The sequence below is a fragment of the Mytilus galloprovincialis genome, chromosome 6, assembly GCF_965363235.1.
Source record: "Mytilus galloprovincialis chromosome 6, xbMytGall1.hap1.1, whole genome shotgun sequence".
Classification (NCBI taxonomy): domain Eukaryota; kingdom Metazoa; phylum Mollusca; class Bivalvia; order Mytilida; family Mytilidae; genus Mytilus; species Mytilus galloprovincialis.
The window spans coordinates 84,325,064-84,336,211 of NC_134843.1; the positions used below are offsets into that span (position 1 = coordinate 84,325,064).

Here is an 11,148-nt window from a genome sequence, read left to right on the forward strand (position 1 = left end):
AGGGACTGTGCAATATTTATCTGAGGGTGGGGCCGGTGTACAGCAAATATTTATTAAAAAAAAACTTTATGCCCCGCCAAAATTTATTTAAAAAAAAGTTCCTGCCCCGCTTAAATTTTTTTGTATCAAACATACATATATAAATTTCACTTTAGTATTGAGAATTTCAAATTAAGCATTTTTTTATCAGATACAAAAAAAAAACCAAATTAATCATAGAGTTTGATAATTTTCACTTTAAATGAGTTAAGAACAAAAAAAAAACATAGAAGAAATCAAGTGATTTCATTCACTTTTAAACTTTAGTTACAGTTAAACGTTTCGTATATAAAAGACTCATCAGTGACGCTCAAATCAAAATAATTGAAAGGCCAAATAAAGTAAAAATGACAAAACATTCTAACCTATAGCACTATTGGTCCGCTCTGCTTCATTCTGTGCAGAATCTCCAGATGCCCTATGAATTCTTACTCTTCTGACCATATTTTGGATGCGACACAACTCTGCAAATCTTAATCTTACAGCCAGCTAAATTATTTACACCAACGCCTGGTCCTGCATCTGTGTATTCTGCGATCACAGGATTTACAGAGGGAAGATTAAGACTGTCTATTTTGTCTAAGAGAGTGTCACAATTACTGGTTAGAGTCTTTATATGATTTTCTATCTCATTAAAATGGTCAACATCATCTGTTTTCAAACATTCTGTCACTGAATTAATAGACTGAAGAACAATTTGAATAATGTTGTCTACCTCAGCTGGTTTATTCCATTCAGCTAGTGTTGATGTTATTCTCTGTTTTAAATGTGTCATCCTCTTCTCCTCATAAGACTTAAATTCATTGCCACCACTCTTAAGTGAGGTCAGATCTTCTTCATTATAACTGTCTTTGACATTAAAGATGATGTCTCTGACAATAGCATACTTTGTTCTGTCTTGTTTCGTATAAAGTATGTCAGATTTTAACTCAAAGATGTCTGGATCTTCATACCTTAATCTGATTAGATCACTTGCCCAGACACAACCAGAGCTTCCAACATAAAATTTTGGACGAATAATGACATGGCTGTGGTCTGTATTCTTCACTAGCTTATCATTCCCTGAAATAAACAATAACATCTTTATTACATTGACTTTTTTGGAATTTAAAAAATATATGCAGAGTTTTAGTATAATATACGATACATTCATCTGTATGAAACATACAGTGACATACCAGACAATTAAATATATGTTGCAAATTGTCTCCTTTGATTTATAGCACATTTAATAATTGAATGAAATCAGGAAATAAAGTGTAGAATTCATTAAGAAAGATTTATGAAACCTTCTATATCTTATTTTGTTTATAGTTTAGGCCTCTGGTTCTGGGGGGTGGACCCCCCTCCCATTTGACGACGATCAATGCATTTGAATGTGGACATATATTTGGAACTTGGTTTGGAACCCCACTTTTGAAAATGGCTGGTTCCACCCCTCATGGTGTAGCTTTAATACTATGCAATCAGAGTCAAGTGTGTGCTCCCTGTTGAAGTCTGCATGGCTATATATAAATGCTTAAATAAGATTTTTTTTTTCATTTTATATCCACAATATTTTTAAATAAGAAATTAAATCCATAATAAAAAATTATTGCCTTATATCATAAACAGAACAGTACTACTTCAATGATATTCGGTCTTGGATTGAAAGTTGATTCATTGGCAATCATTTGTACCAAATCTTCTTATTTCTGTATAGATCACCACAGAACATGCACATACCAGTGTCATTTAATATTGAAAGAAAGATAATTACCCTCAATATTTTCTGTTTTCCATGTCATTACTCGAAATGAGCTTGGTGTTTGGTAAACCTCAGGGGTTCCAAAGTCGTGTTGTGGAAGTTTTCTTTGTTTACTTTCATCAGATACTTGCAAAATTTTTCCACATTTTGTATCTCGTAATCCAACTAAAAAATCAATGTTAAATAAAATTTAATAGAGCTATAGCTACTTATAAGAATATAAGGTATACATGTTTATGACACAAATATATATTTCACATGAAAATACAAATAAAAAAATAAAGAGGCAGTAGCAACGGTTTTCCAAAGAAAAATAGTCTATTATTTTTCAAGAATATGATGTATCTTGTATATAAATACGAGCAAAGGATATTTTTATGTGCAATATATAGCTTTATTGTTGTGAAAAAAATCATTTTTTATAAGCAGAATCCATTTTTATAATCCAAAAATCCACGCCCACCCATATGCACATAATCAAAGGATAACCTAAGACTGTGCATGCTCATATTTGTGCTTCAATAGATCAACCATATAAAAGGTATATATATATATTAACATGTGGATTTATAAAACCAGAAAATTTTTTAAATATGTATCGGCTGTGACTTAATTCTTACTACACTTTTTATATGACATGACCATAAAGGGCACATTCTGTTTATAATTAATGAACCTTGGTTAAACAACTATTAGTGTTTTAATGCCTAGTTATGTTCATAAGAGTTCTAAAATTAACATGAAACACATTTTTTCATTCATATTTTTAGAATATTCATTTATAAACCTTCACCAAAAATATGATTTTCTTTGCCTCTGCCTCTTTAAATAGTATTACATGATCCTTTCAATGTCATATGTCAACATATTGTCCTGAACTTGCATGAAATTTTGCCAATGGACATTTAACAAACAACAATCAATCAATCATTATTCATCTCAATCAACCAGTTCACACATCACTGATTAAAGAATGTAACCAAAGATTTGCTTATATTTTTTTCAAACAAACTATTATATGTTACAATCGGAGAAATGAGGCAATAATTTATTTGCTTTTCTCTTTGTGGATTCATCTTAAATTACATATCTATCCAGATCACTGTTTTTATTTTTATGTGAAAAAAATGTTTTAAACATGTTAAATATTTATAAAAAAATTTCTTTTCATTTTTATATTATTACCATCAGTTCCTGGTCTAACATAAGCTTTATCGTCAAATGATATTTCTATCCCAGCTGGAAAAAATATACTCCTGCTTCCAAACATGTCTGTTCTGTTTAACTTGATATGAGCCCTTTGGTGGTGTGTCAGTTCTGTTTCATGATCTTCTGTCTTGGGTGGCTTCTTTGCACAAAATAACCAATCTCCTGTAAAAAAAAATTGACTATGGTATATAAAATTTTATTTTAAAATATGCTAGGCATCCTTATCAACAATCATTTGTTTTTTTCCTACTCATTTTATGATACATTATCATAAAAAAAAATTGCAAGAACTGTTAGATTTTACATTTTTAGCTGGCTATCTTGCAGGTTTATATGATAGTCAAAGATGTAATGCATGTCTGCAAACAAAAAGTATAAGCCTGGTAGTACCTTTGATACATATTTAGAAATTTTCTTCATTATCATATTTTCAAATATTAAATACTGTAGCTCAGCTGTATTAATGCCTAAAAAAATATAGACATTCTAAATAATAATCAAAGGTACCATGGATATATTTACATGTCCGAAGTAAGGAGGAAATTTAATATTGTAGTGTTTGTAGCTTGATACTGTAGTTTACATTTGTTTTTCTGTTGTTTATAATTATAAGTTAACAGTTTAACTAATGTTCATTCATACTGTATACATATATGACATGTCTGTTAATTTTTTTTCTGCAGCTTTGAATTTTTACCACTTATACATGTTATACATGTACATTTGTATGTGTTATAGTCAAATAAGTGTTTGGATTAAATATTAAAATACAAACTATTTTTTTGAAAAATATATACCTTTATGCTTTCGTCCTTCAATTGTGTTTACTTTTTTTGGTCGTGCTCTTAGCCACACAGTTCTAGCAGATTTGATAAGACGTTTTCCTCGCTTGTGAAGATTGTAGTTTGCAATTGATAACAAATCTCTGGATTTTACTCTATGATTCAAGTACAATACACTATCATGACGTCTACCATGAGCTGAACTCTTCGATTCTATTGCATTTGCTATAAATCTTTCATCATTATAATCTAGAAGAGGTTTTGGTCCTGCTCCTAATCTTCGTAACTTTACTCTATTGTCTCTGATCAACTTTTTAGCAAGCCTTCCAACAGCTTGATTGAATCTTTGAGAGTTGTACTTGTCTTCATGGCGGTATAGATTTGTTTTATTCTTTATTATTTCTTGTAGCATGTCGACCTTACACTCTACATCTGATCTTCTCATTTGACTGAGTTTACTGCAGTCTTTAGTTTGAATAGAATTTAATTCAGACTGTTTTGATTCTATTTCTTCATTTAATCGAAGGTTTATCATATCAGTTGCAGCCATTAATGCATTGTTAACCTCACATTGAATTAATCCAAGTTTTTCAAGATCTTTCAGTGCTGTTTCAGGGTTTATTCCTACGCCAGAAAGTGCATCACGAGACAAGAAATTTGCTAATAGTGCTTTAACAACACTTCTATCATGTTCACTATCTAAGGTTTTCAACATGCTCTGAGTGAAATCATAATCAAGTTGCTGTTGCTTTTTAAATGCAGTTACGCCTATAAATTGTTCATCTTCACAAAGCTTCTTAAATATTGAAGTCAGAGAAACATAGTCACTATCTAGAATTATGTAACATTTTTGGGTTTTTATATTTGTGTAAATGATACTTCGAATACCATGAATCTGGTGCATTAAATCATCCTTAAGTCTTGTATGTACATCATCCAATCTACATTGTATGGGAATACTAGCAATGTCAGCATATAGTTCAGCAGCAATTTTAAAGTCAAGTATTCCAAATGGGATTAACTGTAGTTCATCATCATTTTTATCTATGTCAGTAGTTTCATAATTTGATGGTAAATTAAGCATTTCAAAGATACATATGAGAGCATCCAATCGTCGACAGAAGCTTTTTGAAGAGGATTCATTGCGTAGAGATTGTAAGCGGAGAAGATTGTGTTCGACTTTACAAGTTTGTAGAGATTTATATAATTGATTTTCGATCACCTTGGATGTTTTTCTTAAGTAAGATCGTTTTTCAGAAAAACTTTGTCCTGCATTTTCACTCACAAAGGGTTTTGTTCCAATGTTCATTTTTATCTTTGATGTACATATTAAAATTGACAGTCAATCGTTCATTTATATGTAATATTACACTTAAAGCAATATTTGAATTTAAAAGTTTTTCTTGTACATTTCATTCTTAAATACATCTTGAACTAAAAGAGGATTCTGGAGTCACATTTTGAGAAATAAATACTATATAAAAGTCAAACTTCACCGCTCTTACTGGTGCCGGAAGTAAATAAGAAATATAAAAATTAGTACAAATCTGGAATGGACAAATTTCTTTCCGGAAACGACTGAAGGAACGTCAAAAAGCAAATTGAATTTTTTTATTTAAAGATATATCAAATATTAATATGAAATTCTTTGATAAAACGTACGTACTATAAAAAATCTAGCCACGCACATTTGTAAAAAAAAAGTATTCCCGATATGATGGACCGGATTTTAGAACCTTTACCGGTATCGACAATATTTTTAGAATACGACTGGGTTCCTTCACCCGAATTTTCGTAATGGAATCAGTTTATTATTATTAATAAAAATGTCAATAGACAGAAGAGGGCAACTTCGAGGTTCATGTCAACTTTGTGACTGTGTCGAATATGAACTGCCAGTAGAAGGGCACAATTGTTCATATTGCGGTGATCCACCAGCAAGACATCAACTTATTGAACCAGAAATTGAGACAGAATCAAATAATAATGCAGAGAAATGTACAGGTATGTACGAAAATCAAAAGGAAAACAGACTGAACATTTAAATATTTTGCTAAATATATGAATAGGGGATAGTATCCTGTCTACAAAGGTGCACACATTTTCAGTACATGGTACCAAGGCTGTCCAGTTTTCATATAAAGTATAGCAATGCAATTCAATTGTACATGCTGTCAGATATACAATTTTCTTGGCAGATGAGAGAAAAGTTTCGCACTCCATATCCCTATTTCAACTAGTCATTCTGTGGCCATTTTATAGCTTTTATATTTTAATTTGAGTGAATGACTGAAGCAAGATGCCTTTAATAGGTCACCTCCACTCCTTATAAAAATTTCTTGAACTGGCACTGAAAAAAGACCTCAATGTGAAGCTTTGACTCTCACATTAAAATATAAAAGCTATAAAATGGCCACAGAATGACTAGTTGAAATAGGGATATGGAGTGCCAGTGATTACAGAATGGGTTCAATGTTGTTTGTGCTATTTTATAGTATATAATATAATCAGATTCAAACTTTAATATCAAGTGACAAAATCTACTCTAAAATAACAAACAAGCAATCCAAATGAAATGAAGTGTCATATACTTACATTTATAATGATATTAAAATGCATATATGTACATGTAGGTACAGGCATTTTCAATTTGCACAAGTATTAAAGAATGACAGGTTTATAAACCAGAGGTAATTGATATAGTCAGTCATGTACATGTAGTGCATATGCTAAACTGATCAAGATATTTTTATTAAACCAATGAAAATTCCCAAAATTTGAGGGATACAATCTATTAAATGACATTATAATACATTCTACAAAGCACAACATAGATGATTAGAATAATAGAGTGATTTAGGAACCTTTAAACAAGAACATTTTAACAAAGTGTAACAATGTCATTTGATTTTTCCTACTTGTGTATTATACCATTGTGTCATTTTTGTATGTACATGTAAGCAGTGTAAAAATTATTTATATGTTTTTGTTTTCTATTTTAAGATTTAAATGAGGTACCTGCTTCTTCTATAAAACCCAGATGCAAGCCATGGGAAAACACAGCTTTGGGCTGGATAAATTGCCCAACAAGGCCATCAGGAATTTATTATAATTCGATTCTTCCTGAATTCTATCAGAGCTTTTGGCCATTTTATCCAGACCAAAAGCAATTCAAGAAGGCATTTATAATGGAAAGAAGCCGTCAGTTGAACATAAATGACAAAATTGCATCTATCAGTAAAAAAATCAAGTATATTATTAGTGAAAATCCTGCCTGTGTTGGCAAATTTATGATATCAGGTGATCATTACACACCAAAACCTGGAGATAGATCTATCATTAAAAACAACAGGGATACCACTGAGAATCTTAAAGTGCTTGTCGAGATGATTGAATCAGAAGTCACAAACCATGATTCAAGTCTTTTCATAAATACTGGCAGAAAATTGAAATCAGGTAGAGATTGCCACCATACCTATAACAACTACATAAAGAAGGAACTAGCAACTTTAAAGACACAATTAATGGATTTAAACAATAGTTTAGACAAATATGAAAAGAAATATCTAGAAATTTGGGTGCATAAAAATAAGCCATCAAGGATCTCTGATGCGAAAAGAAAAACAAATAACGAATTCAAATCAGAAAAAAGAAGAAAGCAACATATTCTAAATAAAGTGTTAAATGTATTTATATCACTTGGAGGGGATGCAGATGGGGATTATTATAGTCCAACATATAGCATTCCTCAAATTACCAGCTTGGAAATACCACTAGAAGATTTAACACATAGATATTTGACAGATTGTTTAGAATTACTGGTCAAGGATGGTTGCTTTGCCGAATCAGCTTTAGAAGATGTACAGTTGTTCTTGGCAAAGCAAAAAAGGGAAAATTTTAACAGTACTATGGCATAATTGTTATTTAAATTAACCATTTTTTGCTTTGCTTTGCTAAGAACAACTTGCATGTTTCAAAGCTTATTCCAAACTATCAGTCAAATAGCTGTGTGTTTAATCTTCTAGTGGTATTTACACCACACACTCAAATTTAACTTGTTTTATAGTTTAAGAATTTATTATCAATACAACATACTGTAAGTCTTAATAATGTTTAAGAATTTAATTTTAAACACACTGTAAATTTGTTATGTTTAAGATTTATCATGTTTCTTTACAATACAATTATAAAAGTTGTTTTTATGTTTTACCATTTGTTTTGTTATGTTTAATTTATAGTTTTCCAGATATTTTATTTATACAGACAATGCTCAATAATTATGTACATTTATTTGTAAGTAATTTTATATTTTCTTTAAAATTAAAAGTGCCAAACATTTATTTTTCATATTTTAGTTTCAAATTTTTCTTGCTTTGCTTTGCTATTAAAGAACAACTGTACATTTTCTGAAGCTAATTCCAAACTATCAGTCAAATAGCTATGTGTTCAATCCTCTAGTGGTATTTACACAACCCAAATTTAAGTTGTAATTCTTTTAATGTTTAAGAATTTAATTTTGTTATTTTATTAAAGTTTAAGCATTTATTTTCCATATGTTATGTTATGTTTAATTTACAAACCATTGTTAATAGTTTTCCAGATATTTTATTTATACAGTTTGTAATTTAGATAATAATAATGTACTATATTAAAAGCAATTTGATATTTTTTTAAAGTGCCAAACATTTATTTTTCTTATTTTACATTGTTTTAGTTTCAACATTCTTTTTTTTCATTTTAATACATTTGAGTTTAATGTTTTGATTCTCCTTTACTTTTATAAACAAAAATGTGAGTACAATATACATGTACATGTGTACAAATAGGTTGTATATACATTGTACATGAACATTTTATACATTTATATGTTGGTCAGTATTTCATTTTTTTAAATGATAATTAAAAGCATAAACACACAAAAATATTTTGAAGCACTGTATTAGGCTAATTTGTTTTAGATTATATTGTGTTTTTTTTTAAGTTATTTTTTTCTCACAGAAATCACAAATATATGTATTGAAAAGAACATTTTATATACCTTTAAACATGTTGCATTCAGATAATATATAAGTATATGAACTAACATTATCTCAAGCCATCGATATGTTAAATGTGCTGTTATTCAATTTGATTTTAATAAATAGTTTTAATCTTTTTTACTCTGATTTAATTATTTTTTATGCACACGCAAAGGGGTTTTAAAAGTGTGCGCCCCGCCAAATGTTTCTTATAAAAAACTTGTCGCCCCGCTCATAATTTGCATAAAAAAAGTATGTGCCCCGTCCATGTTTGCACCGGCCCCACCCTCAGATAAATATTGCACAGTCCCTAAATTAAAGTTTTTGATTCTAAAACGTTTTACATCTATTATAAAATACAATCCCTGTGATTAGAAGGATCATTTCTTAAATACCATGTGTACTTAGTTTCAAGTTGATAGGACTTCATCAAAAAATACCTTGACCAAAATCTTTAACCAAAAACTTTAACCTGAAGCGGGACAGACGGACGAACGAACGGACGCATAGACCAAAAAACATAATGCCCATAAAGGGGGCATACTAAATGGGGCATAAAAAGAACTTTCACCTATCTAATTTAACTGTACACAATCGGCGCAAATGAGAGACAAAATCTACGCAAGTGAAAGAATAAAAAAAAATGAAATGCAGATCTGTATAAATTCAATAAGTCGAGTTCAAAATTTATATTTTATCATTTTTTTTAAACCGAAGGTTAAATATAGTGTAGTATCTTTTGTGTCTATTTATGTTCAATTTTCACTATATATCAGCGCGACGCTTAGTTCCCCTTTTCTTGGAAGACGTATTTTAATCGTACACCCTGTGATGTTATTATTCGTGAAAAACGCGAAAAAGGTACGTTATAATTTGACGTTTTTTCATTGCCAGAAACAACGTCAAAGAGCTTTTATGTCACTACCAAGTTGGGTAAGTTGATGCGCATAAAAAATAAGCTGTTTGGGTTTTAATAAAAATGAAAGAAACGCATATAAAAATATACAGTAGCACAATAAAACAAAGACGGGATGTATAAGTACAGAGCCACGTCATATGTATCAAAGAAACACAAAAATATTTATAGAAAAGGCACATTAGCAAAGATGAAGGACACGAATAGAAAAATATACAGTAGCACAATAACATAGGGACACGATGTATAAGTACAGAGCCACGTCATATGTATAAAAGAAACACAAAAATAAATATAGAATAAGCACATTTAGCAAATAAGAAAGACGAGAATACAAAAACTAGCATAGACCAATAACAAAAAGTACAGGGCGACGTCAAATATACCACAGAAACACAAAAAAAAAACATTTAGACAAAGCACTTAATAAAAAAAGAAAGACGAATGGGAAAATATACAGTAGCACATTAACACGAGGACCGGATGTATAAGTACAGCGCCACGTCATATGTATAAATAAACACAAAAAGGTATATAGTAAAAGCACATTAGCAAACATGAAAGACGAATAGAAAAATATACAATAGCACAATAACATGATGACGGGATATATAAGTACAGAGCCACGTCATATGTATAAAAACACAACCAGGTATATAGAAAAAGTAGATTAGCAAATAAGAAAGACGAGAATACAAAAATTAACATAGACCAATGACACAATGACGGGATGTATAAGTACAAAGCGACGTCATATGGACCAAGTTAACACAAACAACATTTAGACAAAACACTTAATAAAAAAAAACACGATTAGAAAAATATATAGTAGCACAATAACACAAGGACAGGATGTATAAGTACAGAACCACGTCATAAGTAGCAAAGAAACACAAAAAATGTATATAGAAAAAGCACATTAGCAAAAATGAAGACATGAATAGAAACAAATATATTCAGTTGCACAATAACATAAGGACGGGGTGTATACGTACAGAGCCACTTTATATGTATCAAAGAAACACAAAAATGTGTATAAAATAAGCACATTTAATTTAGCAAAAATGAAAGAAAATAATACAAAAATTATCAAATTACAATAACGGGATATATTAGTACAGAGTCACGTCTAATTGATATCCACAAAACATACAGAACAGTAAAAGTAATGTTCCTAATTACAAAAAGAAAAAAATATATAAAACGTTTTAAAGACGTCAAACAACGCCAGTCCCAAGAATCTATACTGCAAAACCATAGTGTATTATTTGTGAAGTTGATACGGAAAATTTATCAACAAGGTATTTGTACCTTCCGATGTTTTATTCAGAAAAGGACGAGACGTTCTTGGACATGCCTATGGTTAATCAACTTTCTTAGACACTGGTGACGTTTTACAAAGTCTGAGTAGGAAGCTCTTGAAATAGGGCAATAACT

At 30.2% G+C, this 11,148-nt stretch overlaps 2 protein-coding genes across 2 annotated transcripts; one reads left to right on the forward strand and one right to left on the reverse strand.

Annotated features, from left to right (window-relative positions):
- Positions 1-457: 457 nt before the first annotated feature.
- Positions 458-5,267, reverse strand: LOC143081048 (uncharacterized). Its single transcript, XM_076257284.1, has 4 exons — positions 3,793-5,267; positions 2,972-3,157; positions 1,799-1,951; positions 458-1,101 (listed from the first exon to the last, which is right to left on the reverse strand). Exons 1-4 carry the CDS (start codon positions 5,084-5,086, stop codon positions 458-460), a joined length of 2,277 nt encoding a protein of 758 aa, XP_076113399.1. The 5' UTR covers positions 5,087-5,267.
- Positions 5,268-5,530: 263 nt separating this feature from the next.
- On the forward strand, positions 5,531-8,936 carry LOC143080541 (uncharacterized). Its single transcript, XM_076256429.1, has 2 exons — positions 5,531-5,781; positions 6,781-8,936. The coding sequence occupies exons 1-2, from the start codon at positions 5,604-5,606 to the stop codon at positions 7,692-7,694; spliced, it is 1,092 nt and encodes a 363-aa protein (XP_076112544.1). The 5' UTR covers positions 5,531-5,603; the 3' UTR covers positions 7,695-8,936.
- The last annotated feature ends 2,212 nt before the right edge of the window (positions 8,937-11,148 follow it).